General features: G+C 33.3%; 2 protein-coding genes across 3 annotated transcripts in view; one reads left to right on the plus strand and one right to left on the minus strand.

The window, feature by feature from the left end:
* Positions 1–283: 283 nt before the first annotated feature.
* LOC107712090 (transmembrane emp24 domain-containing protein 2-like) lies at positions 284–6262 on the minus strand. The gene is made up of 4 exons (XM_016517221.1): positions 5895–6262; positions 4731–4923; positions 1862–1969; positions 284–1256 (listed from the first exon to the last, which is right to left on the minus strand). Exons 1-4 carry the CDS (start codon positions 6072–6074, stop codon positions 1132–1134), a joined length of 606 nt encoding a protein of 201 aa, XP_016372707.1. The 5' UTR covers positions 6075–6262; the 3' UTR covers positions 284–1131.
* Positions 6263–7275: 1013 nt separating this feature from the next.
* The window catches only part of LOC107712100 (tyrosine-protein phosphatase non-receptor type 11), a 15765-nt gene continuing 4295 nt past the window's right edge, over positions 7276–18745 (plus strand). The window contains exons 1-14 of one of the 2 annotated variants that reach the window (XM_016517240.1): positions 7276–7509; positions 9556–9678; positions 11413–11607; positions 11748–11940; positions 12508–12627; positions 13069–13182; positions 13303–13399; positions 13480–13559; positions 13638–13796; positions 14966–15097; positions 15178–15332; positions 16125–16192; positions 16323–16474; positions 17557–17669. In XM_016517240.1, coding sequence (XP_016372726.1) covers positions 7496–7509; positions 9556–9678; positions 11413–11607; positions 11748–11940; positions 12508–12627; positions 13069–13182; positions 13303–13399; positions 13480–13559; positions 13638–13796; positions 14966–15097; positions 15178–15332; positions 16125–16192; positions 16323–16474; positions 17557–17669 — 1715 coding nt within the window. In that variant the 5' untranslated portion in view covers positions 7276–7495. The remainder of the gene's footprint in view (positions 7510–9555; positions 9679–11412; positions 11608–11747; positions 11941–12507; positions 12628–13068; positions 13183–13302; positions 13400–13479; positions 13560–13637; positions 13797–14965; positions 15098–15177; positions 15333–16124; positions 16193–16322; positions 16475–17556; positions 17670–18745) is intronic. The other variant, XM_016517232.1, reaches the window with a different exon arrangement.

Consider the following 18745-nt stretch of genomic DNA (forward strand, 5'->3'; position numbering starts at 1 on the left):
AATATAAAGCTTAGTAGTTTAAATAAATTATCTATTTGTGTCTGACCTACAAACGGAAAACCGCCGCAGACTACGATTGAACCATCCTCATCAGCGCTGAGAAAAGTAACAGCTACCACGTGACAACGTCAACTTTATATTTCCGCAGCGGCCTCGCCAATTTATACATGACAAAATTATGTAAATAAAAAACAAATATCAAATACATCGCAGTTAGACTTACATTTTGCTGCGATTTTCCATGTTGTGCATCCAAATCTACACAAATAATAGAAAGGAGACATTTTAAGAACGTTTCATGTTTATTAAATCAAATCCATATTTGACATACATATTCGTTGAACTTCTGAGGTTTACCGTTTTATCATCAGTTCACCAGTAGTCTTAGCCAAACTATTTAGCATTTTCTTTAATGTAAGAATTTTAGACAACAAAAGTGGTACAAAACTACATAAAGTACTTCCTGTGTGAAGAGACTGGAGATAGAGATAGAAAAGAAATTGGGCCTACCCTGCCTAAACATTTAAAAAACACACCAGAAAATCTGCAAAAGTAACTAAGCAGTTATTCTGCCGCTTCACCAGCATCAGGTTTAAATATGTGCCATGGAGGTTGTTGTTGGCATAACTAAATGTGATAATGAGCAGTGAAAATGACATGAAATGTGACATTTCCTGACACTTATATCTGACTTCCCATTCGCTCAAAACATTGTTCATGTTATGGTTTAATTACATCATGCCATTTCCATACAATCCTAAACCATGTTCTTATATTGGGACAACACCACATCATCACCGTTACTTCATTCTCAGAGTAATGTGCAATCGTAACAGTTCTGGAGAAAAAACACCAAGCAAAAAAAAACAACAAAAAAAAAATATATATAAAGATGACTGTTCAAAATCAAGTCAGGCTAAAACAAACTCAATGAATTGATTCAAAATCGCACCCTTTACCAAAACAAATGATGAAGAGAACTACAACTGGGGCAAATAAAAACCAAAACACAGACTGGGTGGACTTGCGAACAACCAAGTTCTTCCCATCTCTGTTGAATTGGACATCCAATTCTTAAAACTGGTAAATCTTGGACTCGATGTGTTTATGTTGTGGAACACAGACAGGATTTTATACGACTCTCCGTACTTCAAAGAATCTCTTCAGGTAGTAAATCTGTCCGAGGGTCATGGCCACCAGCACCAGAGCCTCAAAGAAGGACCACAGCACCACCCTGCTGTTCGTGTTGTCATTGACTAGAGGACACAGACAAAATTATACAGCAAGTTTAAGAGACACAAGTTAAAAATAGATCAATCAATCAATAAATAAAACGGTAATAATTCAAAGTCAATTTAAATATGCATTTTAGCTGCTCCTCATGCCAAAATAAAAACTAATAAATAATTCCAATGTCCCTTTAAACACAAATATTTGTTCAATAAATAAATAAATACATAAATAAATGAACAAATGGCCATTTCAACAATTATATTTTTGCTGGGTTCACGTCATGTCAAACTAAAAAAGGAATATTTATAAAAAGAAGAAATAATAATTATCCATGCCATTATTCAATTATTCAGGTCATGTCAAAATGAAAACATAAAATAATTTACAGGTCATTTAAACATGCATATTATAGCTGGATTCATGTAGCATAAAAATGTAAATAATAATAATAATAATTCAAAGACTATTTAAACATACATTTAGCTGGGTTCATGTCAGGTCAAAATTACAATAATAATTTAAAGGGCATTTAAACATGCATATTTTTCCTGGGTTCAAAACCATGCAAAATAATGATTGCTTAAAAACAACAACAACTGTGGTCACGTGATTGGGGAGGATGTCTTACTTGCGCGGTGTATTCTCTCTCGGACCTCCATGTATTCCTGCTCATGTTTGACCGCCGTCATGGCAACCGCCAGCTCATTGATCATCTCCTCCAGCTTATTCTGATGAGCTAGAAATAAATTAATAGCAATTTACTCGTGATGACTGTATCAACGTGCATGCAGCATGCAAATACAACACCTCCAACTTTTACAAACAACAGTATAAAAGTTTGGTACCAACTGTGAACGCCTCATGTACACATGCAAGAGGTTACAGGTCATAAACGGCTGTTACATTAATACAAACCCTTATGTATAAAGCATAAACAATAAGTATCAGAATGGCCTACAGTTAAAAATCCAAAACAGGCAATGAGAACTTCAAATAAACCTCTTCTATGATAAAACACAACCATTCATGTTATATATATATCTCTTTAGGGTTCAACAGCAGTTTTTCGAGCTCATCAGGGAGTGAAAGGTTCAGCTCATTGGTCACACTGTTTTTATACACACAGGTGCAAATAGAAGTGCAGATGCTGTTAGATTTCAGTTTAAAACTCAACAGATGTTAAAATGATCTACTGTACAGTCTATTCCTACCATCCCAGCTGTCACCACCTCCTGAATAGGGAAAAAAGCCACATTAGAGGCAAAAAAACCCCCATGTTAAATCATAATTTCAGCACTGTATAAGTAAAAAAAAAAAAAAATTTGTGCTGTCAAACGATTAATCACATCCAAAAATACGTTTTTGTTTACATAATATATGCGTGTATATTTATTATGTATATATAAATACAAACACATTTATAATTTGTCTTAAATGTAATTTAGTAAAAAAAAAAAAATCATGAATCGAATCGTGAGCTGAGTGAATCATTACATCCCTATATATAATGTAAACAAAAACTTTGCGATTAATCGTTTGTAGGGCTGAAACGATTCCTCGAATACCTCGAGTAACTCGAATACAAAAAATCAGGCTTCGTTTAGTTCATTTACTGTAACTACACACGGAACACAGTGTTTCCCCACGGACCATTATTACTGATAAAGCAAAAATAACTATATTGTGATATATATTGTAGGGCTGAAACGATTCCTCGAATACCTCGAGTAACTCGAATACAAAAAAATCAGGCTTCGTTTAGTTCATTTACTGTAACTACACACGGAACACAGTGTTTCCACTTTGGCACAGACACGACCATTATTACTGACGCACAACCCGATAAACGCTGGACCATAGACTGTAAAAAAAGCGCTGGACATATTGAAATAAATCAATATGGTGGCTAGTTACGATATCCCTACGTTTGCTATGTTTTGTGAAAGACTAAGCGCCATTGTGCATAAAAACACCACAAAAAGAAAGAGTGCCAATTTTCACCTCTAAAATCAGCATGATTACAAATGCGATTTTATTCAACAGTTCAATAAACAAGAAGGTAATATTAAAAGACTTACGTTTTAGACACTATATTGCCTGATTTTGCCAAAAAATAAAATAAAATTCCAAACACAGCCACAGCGCTGTTTTGCGTCTCTGAGCAACATGACAGCGTTTCGTTTCTGAATGAATCAACCGTTTAAATGATTCGGTTCAATCGCAATGACTCACTCCTTAACAGTGCCTTGCTGCCACCTACTGGCGGTTTTAATTTCACATTTAAAGTATCTTTTCTTTTTAAAATAATTTTAAATATCAGTATTCAATGTTTTATGTTTAATATATCAAAACATTATTTATGCATTTGTAACTGCATAAATTGATTTTTGTATTTTTATTTATTTATTTAATTTTTTATTGATATATTTGTATTTGCATTTTGAATGTAATTTGGCAATTAAATGCATTAAATGGGTTTCGTTTTCACGGTTATTAATGTATGCAATTTCAGCAATAAAAATGTTAATTTTTCTAAAAAGAAAACAAATTAGTTGTTTATTTTAAGAGATCTATCTTATTATCTCTTGTATATTTAGTGTTGCTCTTTAATAAAGAAAAATTCTTATCCGATTACTCGATGGAATAATCAGTAGAATACTTGATTACTAAAATAATCGATAGCTACAGCCCTAATAGTTTGACAGCACTAATTAAAATTAATACTTAAATATATATATAAAAAAAGAGACTCATTTTAGAATTGAGATACAATTATAGCTTCCAATTATTTTGATTTAGTGAATTTTATTGTTGTATTTTTCATTTTCGTTAAAGTAATTTTTAAAAAAATATGTCTATATAGTTTTTGTTCATTTTCATGTCAGTTTTAGTAACTGATGAGCTGGAAATAACATAATTTACTCAATTATTATATCAACGCAAATATTTCTGCATATTCAGCATACAAATGCAACACCACCAATTTAATTACTTTTATAATTTTCACTTATTTTGAATTAGTTTTTATTTTTATATTTTCCATTTTTTATTTTAAACTTTTAGTAATTTTGTTAGTTTAATTATTTTTAATTCGTTTTTTATAAAATATAATTTGTTTTTAATTTTAGTTATTTTAGTTTGTGATATTACACTAAATAAAAATAGAAATAACTAGCTAAAATGAAAATGTTTTTTGATATTTGAGATTCAGTTACTTATTTTATTAAAAATTTTTGTGTGTTTTATTCAACTATAATAACCCTGATATAGGCCTATAGAAATCAATTTCAAGGCAACTGAAATATTTTAGAACTGGGCAGAAAACCTGACATTCATTATAGAAAGCTCCACAAATATTTTATTTTCCATGACTTTTCCAGTTGCCTGAAAGCTCCCAGGTTTTCCGTGACTGTGAGAACTCTGCCATATGGAGCAAAAGAGAGGACACTACGAGAAACAACCTTCCCAGAAACCCCTGCATCAGTTCAAGCGCTCACCCTCTGTCTCCATATCCTGTCCTTTGGGTGCCTCGCCGATGTCGATGGTGAACATCACAATCTTAGGGGTCATGGTGGACATCTTGTTGCTGAAGCAGAACTTGTAGATTCCGTCCATATGGGCGGCTACAGAATACTTGCCGCTGGACTCGCGGTCTCCTTTATAGATCTGCTTCCCATCTGGACCTGTTATCTGTTCAGGACAAACAATACATGAGGTACTGACAGGTGCTTACAACTTCACAAAAACCCACAAATAAACACTATTAAAGGGGTCATATGATGCGATTTCAAGTTTTCCTTTCTCTTTGGAGTGTTACAAGCTCTTGGTGCATAAAGAAGATCTGTAAAGTTGCAAAGACTAAAGTCTCAAATCCAAAGAGATATTCTTTATAAAAGTTAAGAGTCAGCGGTTGCCGTAAAATGAGGATGCTGTCAAAAAAAGTGTCAAATAGATTTTCTTTATCAATTAACTTCTATTAACTAAATTAAATCAACATTTGGTGTGAGCATCCTTTGCGTTTAAAGCAGCTTTGCTCAAGGAGCACTTGTGCAGAGTTTTTCAGGGAGCTTTGCAGGAAGGTTTCTTGAAGCATCTTGGAGACGTTGCCACAGTTCTTCTGGATTTAGTCTGTATCAGATTATTCTTTTGGAAATGTAAACTGATATTTCCTACCGACACACTACAACAAAAGATAGAAATAACTGACTTAAACCCATTTTTAGCTGCTGGAAATGCTAGTGTTCTAATCATTTTGGCCACCACTGTATATATGGCTCTTTAAGAACATCTAAAGTACTAAGCAAACTTTTAGATTACAAATGGTACCATTACCAAAAAAAAATCATGGTAATACCACAGTATTTGTGTTTAACAATCATCTGGTGGAAGCAAAGTAAGACCAAACAAAACCAGAGTACTTTTACTTTCACCTTGACCCTTCTAAAGGTTATCAATACACACCATGCCGTACGTTAAGACTGTACATAATCTAGTATGTAAGCATTAATAATCACTAACAGCCAGCAATTCACTTCCGGCTTCAACCACCAACCAGTGCGAGCAGACAGCGACACCTGCAAACTTCATACAGCGCCTGTTTATGGGCTATCGTTTATGATTAATGACATTTATTAATACAGTAAGTGTATTTTGATGCTCACCTCCACGTCGATGTCCAGAAATCCTCCCTCGGCGACCTCAAACATCAGGCCCATTTTGGTGCCCGAGTTCACGCGCTCATAGAAACACTCATCCGCGTGAGCGTCGATGCTCACAAAATAGCCGTTTGCCGTGTAAGACAGCGCGCCGAGGAGCACGACGAGTTCCGAGAACGTAAACATGTTTGGTGTGCTGTATTAATGGATGATAAAACCCATAAAAGAGACTTTACGCCACACTGGACCGATAAAGGCGGAGACTGCCAAGCGCTAGCTGCGCTACTGAGGATGCCACGTCAAGATTTAGACGAGTCGCCTGAAGGGACAAAAAGGCGACAACGACGGACGTAGTTCGCGTTTGCAAAAAACGAGCGGAACAGTTGACAGATTGGTCACCGAATTTATCGACTTGATTTATATTGACTTGAATTGTGTTTTTGTACGTACAGAAACTATTTATTTTATTATATTTATACAGAATTATTACGGTGCGATTTGGCTTTTTTTTGTTTTGTTAAAAAGAACACAAACAAAATACAACTCAGAGGAAAAGTTTATTTTTCTTTGATAATGGCGGTTAAAATGTATTTATTTATTTGAATCGAATGTAATATATTAATTTAATATTATTACAAATGTAGCCTATGTATTATATAGAGAGAATTGTTTATCCACAAAGGTAAAAAAAAATTGAAATATGTCACTACCTTCATTATTTTACAAGAAATAGCAAAACAAAAAGACTGTAAAATATTGCAAAGCCTTAAATCTATCCTTTAATTGATTCATATACCCTATTTGTATATTTTCTTTCTTTTTGCTCTCTGTTAATATTATTGCAGTATGTTTATCTCAGTATTTGATTTGCAATGATTGTTGTTTTTATGGTTGCGTGTTCAAAAATGTCAGGGGCAGTGATATGCTTTAGTGATATGCTTTAGTTTTTTTTAATAACAACATTTCTTATATTTATTCTGTTATATTCACTATGCAGACCGTTTTATGGTCGCACGTTAATTGATAGGCACTTGTACTTTTAGGTTTTTATGCTTAGTTACAGCGTTATCCGCCTAAAATAGCCTACACTTCTTACACATTCTTTACTTACTTTACTTTTAGTCATTTAGCAGACGCTTTTATCCAAAGCGATTCATGTTTTAATTTTAATATTTTTATATTTATATTTAATGTTTTAAAAAATGTACGTTATTTTATAATTCACTTTATTTCTATAAAATTGTATTTAACCTAAAATCATGATAATGACCAAAAAATAAAAAAATAAAATTTAAATCGAAACATTGTTTTTGTTCTGCTGTTCTTGTGTTCCGCCTCTAGAGGGCGCGTCAGTGCGGCGCTTCGCGCGCTGTGTGTCGCAGCTTTGGTGACGTTTTTCCAATCGACTCCAGAAAACTCTCCGCCGCCGCGGCCTAGCGCTCCCGGTCCCTCTTTCCCGTTATTTTATTCACTCATGTCCGTCTGTCCGAACCCAAACCGAGCGGGACCCGCTGCCTTATGAGGCGCTGAACACGGGACTGTCGATTTAAACGGAGTTTTTACCCGGAAAGCGAGTGAAATAACAGTAAACAGAGAGTGAGGGAGCGATGACATCCCGAAGGTGAGAAACAAGCAAAAACAAACCTGATATTCTGTCCATTTCTCATTTATTTTACATATCTTATCACTTTCGGGCATCCTATTTTCAGGATAAATCAAACAAATGTTTGTTTTAAGTGTGTAAAATGCGAAACGAACGTGTTTAATTTTAAATATCAGGCAGTTTAAAGATTTAAACCCAACGGCGAGATTGGACATGTTTGAGTGTGAAAGAGTCTGTCTGATGAGCAATTAACTGATGTTAGGACATTGAAAGTCTGTTTAATGATCATGTTTCATATCTGCTGATGATGATTGACGGGTCATATTGTAGATTTGACCACAGATAGGGATGATCAAAAGGAAAATGACACTGTGTTGAAGAATGACATGACAGCAGTGTGGTGTGAATTTGAGTTTAGTTTTCTTATTGTAAGTTAGTTATTGCGGTCAGCTTGTGTTAATATTGTTTTCATGTAATCTGCATTATAGATAAAGAAAAGATGAATAAATGCCTGCATAATTCATCATATAAGCAAAACAAAAGACGCATTTAAAACTGGCTTAATGTCATAGCATTAGAAACAAACTGTTAAAGCAAGCTTTACTTTTCAAAACATTTGACAAAATGTTATGATTTATGTAGCATTTGTGACACGCATATTGCAATCATTTTGGTGTCACTGTATATATACATATTGTACACATTCACAAAATTTTGATTCAATAATGTCTAGGGTTATTATAGATCATTATAACTAAACTTTGTTCGTTGAACTAAAATAAATGTTAGCTGAAATAAAATAAAACATAAAATACTTTATTTCAGCTAGTTGCCCAGGCAACATTTCTTATTTTAATTTAGTTTCACTTGATGTATTAAAATAACTAAAACTAAAACTGGAATAAGAATTAATTAAAAAAAAAACTATTAAGGCATTTAAAAAATAAAAATACAACAAAATTACTAAAATTGTAACTAAAATTACAATAAAAACAGAAAATATAAAAATTTATTCAAAATATTATTACCAAATATTATTACTAAAATGACAAAAGCACAACAGAATTACTAAAACTGTAACTAAAATAAAAATAAAAAAATTTAATAAATTCAAAATATTATTAAAAACATACAAACAACAAAATTAGTAACAAAATTACTAACAGATCTCTCCATATTTGATGTGCTAAAATGATTTTATTTTTGAGCTGCATCTCTGGCTTTTGATTCTGAATGATATTTTTTTCATATGATGGTTTTTTATATTTACTAAAATTAAGCAAGCTTTACTTTTCAAAACATTTGACAAAATTTTATGATTTATGTAGCATTTGTGACGCATATTGCAATCATTTTGGTGTCACTGTATATATACATATTGTACACATTCACAAAATTTTGATTCAATAATGTCTAGGGTTATTATAGATCATTATAACTAAACTTTGTTCGTTGAACTAAAATAAATGTTAGCTGAAATAAAATAAAACATAAAATACTTTATTTCAGCTAGTTGCCCAGGCAACATTTCTTATTTTAATTTAGTTTCACTTGATGTATTAAAATAACTAAAACTAAAACTGGAATAAGAATTAATAAAAAAAAAACTATTAAGGCATTTAAAAAATAAAAATACAACAAAATTACTAAAATTGTAACTAAAATTACAATAAAAACAGAAAATATAAAAATTAATTCAAAATATTATTACCAAATATTATTACTAAAATGACAAAAGCACAACAGAATTACTAAAACTGTAACTAAAATAAAAATAAAAAAATTTAATAAATTCAAAATATTATTAAAAACATACAAACAACAAAATTAGTAACAAAATTACTAACAGATCTCTCCATATTTGATGTGCTAAAATGATTTTATTTTTGAGCTGCATCTCTGGCTTTTGATTCTGAATGATATTTTTTTCATATGATGGTTTTTTATATTTACTAAAATTTCTGCAGATATTTTCATGTCTACTGCTGTATTGCTTGTTGTCTAAAGTGTTCATGCCCACAATCAGTATTTCATGTGTTGACTGTGTTGTGTTTGTGTCTGTAGGTGGTTCCACCCCAACATCACTGGAGTGGAGGCGGAGAACCTTCTCCTCACTCGTGGTGTGGACGGCAGTTTCTTGGCCCGTCCCAGCAAAAGCAACCCTGGAGACTTTACGCTCTCTGTCAGGTGAGAGATGTTGGATAAATCGGGATTTAGACTGGGAATAAGTGTTAATTGAAAATATTATGTATTATGCAATTGACTGCACTGTAAAATATCCTGCTAAATTGAAAAGGTAAAAAGTATGGATTAGGGATATGCCGGTATCAAATTCTCATGTTGCGATTAATTGCTAATGCTTTTATCACGGTATTCGGTATTATCACGGTATTGAAATTTTGTTTTAAAAAAAGTGCTGTCATAATACAGTATAACAGGTTTAATAGCTAAACAAAACTCTCTCTCTCAGTTGCATTATCATCAACATACAGCGAATTACACAAAACACTTATTACAACTAACAGTAAACAAATATATACAGATCTCATGCCTTTTCGGGGGGTGTTTAATAAACTGACAAACTTTAAATCCGAAGAACTGGGTGCTTTCATTACCCATATAACATTAGCTCCGACGTAGACTAGAAAACCCGTCAAAATAAGAGTCCCACCTTAGTAAAGGAGATCTCATACATATTTAAACTTACAAAAAATATTAAAATGTATACAAAAACAAATTAGAAGATTAATCATAATAAAGTCTGTTACAATGAAGAAGGATTAATATGCATTTAAATTATACAGTGAAGTGTTATTTTACATTTGTTTACTTTATTTCTGTACCTGAAAACTGTTAAACCTACCTAGAAAGCACTGTTTATTTAATATGTATCTTTATTCTGTTGTATTTATGTAGGCCTGCTGAATGTTAAATGGATCCAATCCATGTTCATTAGAAATTATTTGATGATGCAGCAATAAAACTGCTAGTATAATTTAATGCAGGTGTTTTTGAACTTTTTTGATAATATTTATCATTAGTCTTCTCCACTAGATGTCACTCTTATTTACCTTGTGCGATGTTACAACAGAAATCCTGTCATTCATTTCAAAAAAATCGAGAATCGAATCGAGAGCTTTCGAATCGAAATCGAATCGAATCGGGACATCTGAATCGATACCCAGCCCTACGGCGCATCCCTAGTAAAAAGTTTTAAAAAGGGCAGAAATTCGTCGTAAAATACTGACAGTGTTTCCGGTTTTATATTATGTGCCTGTATATTTTACAACTGTATTTCTTTAAGTGATATAATGTTAATATACCTCTCTACTTGAACTACAAACTAAACTTTTTACCTTAAAAAGTACTGATATCCATCATAAAATGACAGTACTGTGTGTTAATGTCAGTGTTTATGACACTTGGTAGCTAGCTATTCACGTCTAAGCGTTTCTCTTCACGAGACACTTTTGTGTATTGAATTCATCAAGTGTTTGAACCCCTTAAATTAAAACCCTTTAAAACTTTTTAACGTTGATTACTCAGTACTAAAGTCATGGAAGGAGGGCATCCACCGGCAGAACATCTGACATCTGGCAACCGCAAGCATGAAAGCTTGTGGAGGCTTGTTACAAATTCAAGATAAGGAAAATATCAAATGAAAATTAAAAGTTTTCACGATTAATAACCAGTGGACAAATATACATTTATTGTGCAGCCCTTCTATAAATTATATAGCAATTCATAATTTTTACTTGCAAAACCATCATTTTTCAACCAGTAATATAATTTTCACTGTAGATGACAAGGTAATTTAGTTTTGTACATATTTTTACTGTAACATTTATTCAAACATTTTACAGTCTGCTATCATAATCTGAAGTTTTATGCAGACTGAATTGAAGCTCTTCTCATCACTAGGCGAAATGGCGCCGTCACCCACATTAAGATCCAAAACACGGGAGACTATTATGACCTGTACGGTGGAGAGAAGTTTGCCACTCTGGCTGAGCTGGTGCAGTATTACATGGAACATCACGGACAGCTGAAAGAGAAAAACGGAGATGTCATTGAGCTGAAATACCCGCTCAACTGTGCCGATCCCACTTCTGAGAGGTGAGCGCGAGCATAGCTCATTATCTGTCTGTCCTTCCATGACAATACATGGGCCGATAGTTCTGTTTTATAGGCCTTTTTATTGGCGTCTGAACCCCCCGAACACACTCCTCTGACATTGTCCTTTTATTTTTTGCAAGGTGGTTTCATGGTCACCTATCTGGTCGTGAGGCCGAGAAGCTGTTGACAGAGAAGGGCAAGAATGGAAGTTTCCTGGTGAGAGAAAGTCAGAGTCACCCGGGAGATTTTGTGCTCTCCGTACGGACCGGAGACGACAAGACGGACACCAGTGACGGCAAACCCAAAGTCACACACGTTATGATACGCTGCCAGGTAAAGTTCACTTACAATTCTGACTTGCATGTCAAATGTGTTTTCTTTTAAATTAGAAAGGAGTAGGAATGGTTAACTAAGTGTTAAAGGGGTCATATGATGCTTTTTTAAAGATCATTATTTTGTGTATTTGGTGTAACCAACCAACTAGTCATTTAGTGGGCTCAAATAATGTAGATTTAAAAAATATTTGACCTGTTTGTTAAATGAAAAGATGCAACTTATGTGATATAAATACTCTTTGTGATTTAAATAAGTAGTTGTTTCTACATTCATCTGCTCTAAACCATCACTGTTAAATAAACAAATATATATTTATAATAAATCATTAAATACATGCATACCTATTTATGTATGTATTTATTTATCTGCAGTGCTTTAGATATTTAGGCTAAAATGCATTCTTCTATTTATTATGTGTTATTTAATTGTTGTTCTTGGTCTATATTGGAAACCTGTTTGAATGGTCAATTGGTTTATTTAGTTCCAAAATCATAGTAATAAAAAGGCTGTTTACCTGTTTTGTGTTATGTAAGTGGGCTGTAATTTCTATTATCATTTTATCAGCATGATCTTAAGTATGATGTTGGAGGTGGGGAGAAATTCGACTCGCTCACAGATCTGGTGGAGCATTACAAGAAAAACCCTATGGTGGAAACACTGGGGACAGTCCTGCAGCTCAAACAGGTGTGTGATTGACCATTTAAGTAAAGATGCATTTAGAATTGCACTTGTGAATCACAAAATTGTATGCTAAATGAATACACTTATGCTCAATAGATTGGGGTCATTTTTTTTTTTTTAAAGAAATTAATACTTTTTTATTCAGAAAGGACGCATTAAAATTCAGCTTTGCATCACAGGAATAAATTACATTTTAATATGTATTCAAATAGAAATGAGTTATTTTAATTTATAATAATATTTCACAATATTACTGTTTTTACTGTATTTTTGATCAAATAAATGCAGCCTTGGTGAACAGGAGACACTTCTTTCAAAAACAAAAAAATCTTACTGCCCCCCCCTCCAACTTTTGAACACATTTTTGAACACTTACTTGAAATGAATTGAACAAGATTCTTCCTGACATAAGAGTTTTCCAATGCAGTGTTATGTTTCTTGCAGCCTCTGAACACTACCCGCATCAATGCAGCAGAGATCGAAAGTCGGGTACGAGAGCTCAGCAAGCTGGCAGAGACCACAGATAAGGTCAAGCAGGGATTCTGGGAGGAGTTTGAGGTGAGAACCAATCAGCACCCAGTTTAGTGCCAGATTAAGCAGTGATCTGTTTAACTGCTCAATCAATGTATTCAGTAAAGGGTCGAGTTCTGACAATCATTTTTAATACTGTGTCCACAGACGCTTCAGCAGCAGGAGTGTAAACTGCTCTACAGTCGCAAAGAGGGCCAGCGGCCAGAAAACAAAAACAAGAACAGATATAAAAACATTCTTCCCTGTGAGTGAACATCATCATCATGCAACACATGAGCTATCAATGTCAGTAATGTTGTTTTCTCTGTGTCTCCTCCTCCTCAGTCGACCACACGCGAGTCGTGCTGACCGACGGTGACACGAACGAACCGGGCTTGGACTACATCAATGCCAACATCATCATGGTAATAAAGGTGCCTTCAAGTCCTATCAGAATGATTAAAAAGTTTGTGTAGTAACTTTTTTTTTTTTGTGGTCCCCAGCCTGATAACGAGACTAAGAGCAACAATTCCAAGTTGAAGAGGAGCTACATTGCCACGCAGGGCTGCCTGCAAAACACCATCAGTGACTTCTGGAGGATGGTGTTTCAGGAGAACTCTCGAGTCATCGTCATGACCACGAAAGAAGTGGAACGGGGAAAGGTGAGGCGTTTCCCAATGGCTGGACCAGTTACAGACATTTTCATTCTGGTTCATGGACTGATTTTTGTATTGCTGAAAGAAATATGTAATCATGCAAACTTTGACCGAATTTAAATACATTTGGAATGGTACTAAAATTACTATTTCATGATGTGATATAATGCATGAGCTTGAAATTAGTTGCCAAAAGTAGAGCTGCAAAATTTGGAGAAAAAAAATCTAATTGCAAATTTATTTAGTAGTTATTTTTTTTATGATTCTGATTGAGATTTTAAAATAAACTAAAGCAATAAAACATTTTCATGACTTAAATAAAATTAAATATAAAACATTTAAACTTATTTTATTTTGGCTAGTTGCCAAGGCAACATTTCTATTTTAATTTAGCAACTTAATGAAGTAAAATACCTAAAACTAAAATAAAAATGAATAAAACTAGGCATTAAAAAAAGACTAATAGTAATGACAAAATGAACAACAAATTACTAAAACTTTAACTAAAATGAAAATGGCAATTACAAAAACTAATTCAAAATAATAGTGAAAACTGTAATATCTCGATGCTAAAATAACTCTGGCTCTAAGTTTGTTGTGCTTGTTTGTGGGGTTGCAAAATTTGCCTTATATTTGAATATGATTAAATATCAATATGACTAGAAAATAATAATAACAACTAAAGAATATTTACAAAATATAATAAAAAATTTGAAAATTTCACTGTAAAATAAAAAAGTCAAGTAATAAAAATACTTATCTCATTTTACAGAAAAACATTAAAATTAATATACTAATATTTATAGCTGTCTTAATTTTCAAACGTTGTAATCATAACTGTAGGAGACTTTAAAGCTCTTTTGCTGACAACTAGGGTTGCAAAGGGGTGAAAAATTTCCAGTAAATTTCTAGAAATTTCTGAAAGTTTCCAAAAAATCCTGACAAGTTTCAAAACATTCTGGAAGGTTTTCTGGAAATTTACCAGAAATCTTCCACCAAAATTTAGAGAGCTGGTTGGCACATATTGCTTCATTCTGAAACCTCTAGCGCATGTATTTATTTAAATATATCACAGCCTTTGTGATTTGATAATTGCGCGAAGCCATATCCAGTATTGTATTAATAGTTCATTGCTGGCTGAAATATTCTGAGATGAATTGTGTTGTTCTTCACAGAGTAAGTGTGTGAAGTATTGGCCTGACGTGTCTGCGCTGAAGGAGTACGGAGCCATGCGTGTGCGGAATGTGAAGGAAACGTTGGCGCACGATTACATCCTGCGAGAGCTGAAGCTGTCAAAAGTTGGACAGGTAAGGTCAACTGAAATGCTTACGTCACCACAGAACACAGGAGTCTTTTTCTAACACCGGGGATCTGTCTGATGTTGTAGGGTAATACTGAGCGTACAGTGTGGCAGTACCATTTCCGCGCCTGGCCTGACCACGGTGTGCCTGGAGACCCGGGAGGCGTGCTGGACTTCCTGGAAGAGGTCAAAATGAAGCAGGAGAGCATAACCGGGGCTGGAGCCATCGTGGTGCACTGCAGGTTATGAGAACACAATCAAAAACGAAGGGTTCTGTGGGTCTTCAAATGGCTTAATGCACCCTTGCACAAATGAAGGCCTTAAAAAGGTCTTGAATAAATGCAGAAAGTCTTAAATTCATGACATTAAATGTTGCATGCACTGAAAAAAATGAAAACTCTCCACAGTATTTTTGCCTTGTTTCCAATAAAAATATCGAAACATCCTTAAATTAAAATACATTTACTTGAAATGCAAAATTAAGATATGACGTCTAGTTTTCTGAGAAACTGAACAAAATGAAGCATGTTTATGGTTAAAACAAGAAAAAAATGTCTATGAGGAATGAATACTTGTTTTCCCTTTGAATTAAGTAGATTTTTCTCCGCCCATTGGCAGATATTTGTTCTAGTTTTAACCATAAACTCAATGCATTTTGATCAGTTTCACATGTCTCAAGACTTGGAAGCTGTGTTTTCAAACTTTGAATTGTTTCTAATACAACTCATTGTGTGCTTCCTATACACGTGCATTTAGAAAACATATTGGCGCATTGCTTTCCCTTCAATTTATTCCTTAAATTTTCTTCACTTGGTCTTAAAGTCTTAAATTTACCTTTAAAACCTGCAGAAACCAAGAAAACAGACTTGCATGGGCTGATGTTAATGATTTAAAAAATCAAAACGGTTGTGGCTTTTATTTCTTTTAGTTAGACATTAAGTTCGACTTTTAGTTTGAAACATTAGTGCAAATACTTTCATCATCAAGCGAGTGTGCGTGTTGGTTCTAAACTTGTTTTTCTGATTCTCCTGCAGTGCTGGGATTGGACGAACAGGAACATTTATCGTGATTGATATTTTAATAGATATCATCAGAGAAAAGGGTAAAGTTCTTACATCTAGATTGTTTATCTGTTGGTGCTCTTTTTGTTAATTACTAGGCCCTACAAGCTAAATTAGGCCACAGTAGCAGCTTTACTTGAAGTTAGATCTGACCTGCAATCTGTTGTGCAGGAGTGGACTGTGATATCGACGTGCCCAAGACTATCCAGATGGTGCGATCTCAGCGTTCAGGAATGGTACAGACAGAGGCCCAGTATCGCTTCATTTACATGGCCGTGCAGCATTATATTGAGACTCTACAGCGCCGCATAGAGGAGGAGCAGGTGTGTGCGACGCTTATATTCACAGAAGAGAGAGACACTTCACTCTATTGATATTATAGACTTGCAGTATTGCCAACTGTGCTTGTTTTTAGGGCTGCACAATTTGGCTTTTTGGGATTTTACATCAATAAGCCTGTGAAACGATGATAGTTTATTATTTTTATTATGATTATTACTGTTACCACAAAAATATTTACACAATAAAACAAAATGAGATATTACAATTGTAATATTACTATTACACATTAATATTACACTGTAAAAAGCAAAAAAAAAAAAAAAAGAGTATTTCAGAAAAAAATCTAATGTACATAAAATATGAAATAATAAAAATAATAATGTTTTTTACAAAACAAAAGCAAAGAGTATATACGAAAAAAATTTAAATGAATAGTAATGTTATTTTACAGAACAGTAAAATTATTGTAATATTTAGGCTGTCTTAATTTATTCATTTTCAAACATTAAACCATAGAGCTCTTATTTTGGCTGAAAAATGCAGGGGTACTTTGAAGCTTAACAGATTTATAAATAGAGGAGCAAAATTGTGTAGATATGCAGTGTTGCCAACATGAATTAGTCTCATGGACTGTTTTGACTGATTATTAATAAGCTGTTTTTTTTTTTTTTAAAGAGCTCCATGTTTGCATGCAGTTATTTGTAGGGCTGCACAATTTGGCTTGTATTTGAATTTTATTATATAGCAATATCACTGTAAAATAATGATAATAAATATTGTTTAATTATGATTATAATTATTATTATTTCTACTGCTACATTAAAAAATACAAAATATAATAAAAAATTAGAAATATTACTATTGTATAGTATTAATACTATTTCACTGTAAAATAAAAATTACATAATAATATAAAGTAATAATAATGGTATTTTTTAGAACAACATGTCTTAATTTATTAATTTCCAAACAATAACCCTTTTATTTTGGAGGAAAACTCTAGGGAGACTTTAAAGCTTCTCTTTTGTTGACAGCAGATTTATAAAGAGAGGAGCAAAATGGTGTAGATTTGCAGTGTTCCCAGAATGAATGAGTCTCACGGACTGTTTGTTTTGACTTTCAGAAAAGTAAAATTAAAGGACGCGAGTACACCAACATCAAATATTCTCTCTCTGACCTGACTGGAGGAGATCAGAGCCCTCTGCCACCGTGCACGCCAACACCAACCTGTGCCGAGTGAGAACACACCAGACCATTACTCTCCACATACACAATTTCATTCATTTCATAGAAAAGTATGCGTGTCACTTTAAAGAGAGAGCGTCTGAGAAATAAATAGCAAATGGAGCAATAGATGTTAGACATCTCTTGACAAACACCTTTTAAGCACATTTTTAGATAACTTTTTTTTTCCTATGTTTTGTTTGAATTTTATAAAATAATATTTACAACTCTAAATTTTGATTTGGTAAAAGCACCAGCTTTTAAATTCGACATAAAACTGAAGCTGCTATAGACTTTACTACTATTGTGATTCTGAGTGAAATGGCTATCAAATAAGAAAAAATGTTGGGCTGCACTTGATTTTATTCTTCAGTTTTTGATTGGATTGTGAAAAGTGAGCGTTGTGTAACGGAATGGAAACAGATCAGGTCATGTTTTGGATTAAGTTTTCTGACATGTTATTGAAATACGAAGATTATGCATTATCAAATTAAATATGCACTCATTTGCATACATTTCCAGGACAAATCTGAAAACGGCATAAAACCAGGTGCAAAATACTTTAATTTGGTGAAATATTACAGCTTTTTATGGATCTTGGATTTGTCTTTTTATTACTCCATAAATTAGAAAATAATGTCAACAGGCAGAAAAAAAATATTTTCACCATGGTTTTAGTTATATAAACCAGGTGAATGTTATATGAACAATCCCTTCTGTAAAAACTTTAAGAATATAGATAGGAATAAAACTGTAAAGTTTTGTGTATATAAGTGGATTGTAATTACAATCTATAAATGCAAACAGATAAAGTATATTAACATAAACATTTAATACTTTTTTTGTTTATTTATTTTTTGGAAATGCACAGATGAATAGTTTACAGTAAGACCAGCAACATGCATTAAAGGCAGAGTAAGTGATTTCTGGTAGCCAATGTTGATATTTGAAATCACCAAAACAAACACGCCCCTACCCCAAAAGGGTCTTGCCCCTATTTTGATAGCTCCGCCCCACATATACGTACGCAACCCAGGCAACGATTAGTTCTGTGAAACAAAGCAAAACCAATGTTACACCATGTCTAC

This window comes from Sinocyclocheilus rhinocerous, unplaced genomic scaffold (genome assembly GCF_001515625.1).
Source record: "Sinocyclocheilus rhinocerous isolate Xijiao unplaced genomic scaffold, SAMN03320098_v1.1 scaffold5757, whole genome shotgun sequence".
NCBI lineage: Eukaryota > Metazoa > Chordata > Actinopteri > Cypriniformes > Cyprinidae > Sinocyclocheilus > Sinocyclocheilus rhinocerous.

Bases quoted from the DNA above. Each gene is read 5' to 3' on its own strand.
- LOC107712090 (XM_016517221.1), bottom strand. From the start codon at position 6,074: ATGTTTACGTTCTCGGAACTCGTCGTGCTCCTCGGCGCGCTGTCTTAC. The intron at 4,924-5,894 runs GTGAGCATCAAA...TGTCCTGAACAG, and splicing joins TTCTGGACATCGACGTGGAG to ATAACAGGTCCAGATGGGAA. The intron at 1,970-4,730 runs GTGAGCGCTTGA...ATTTATTTCTAG, and splicing joins ACAGGATATGGAGACAGAGG to CTCATCAGAATAAGCTGGAG.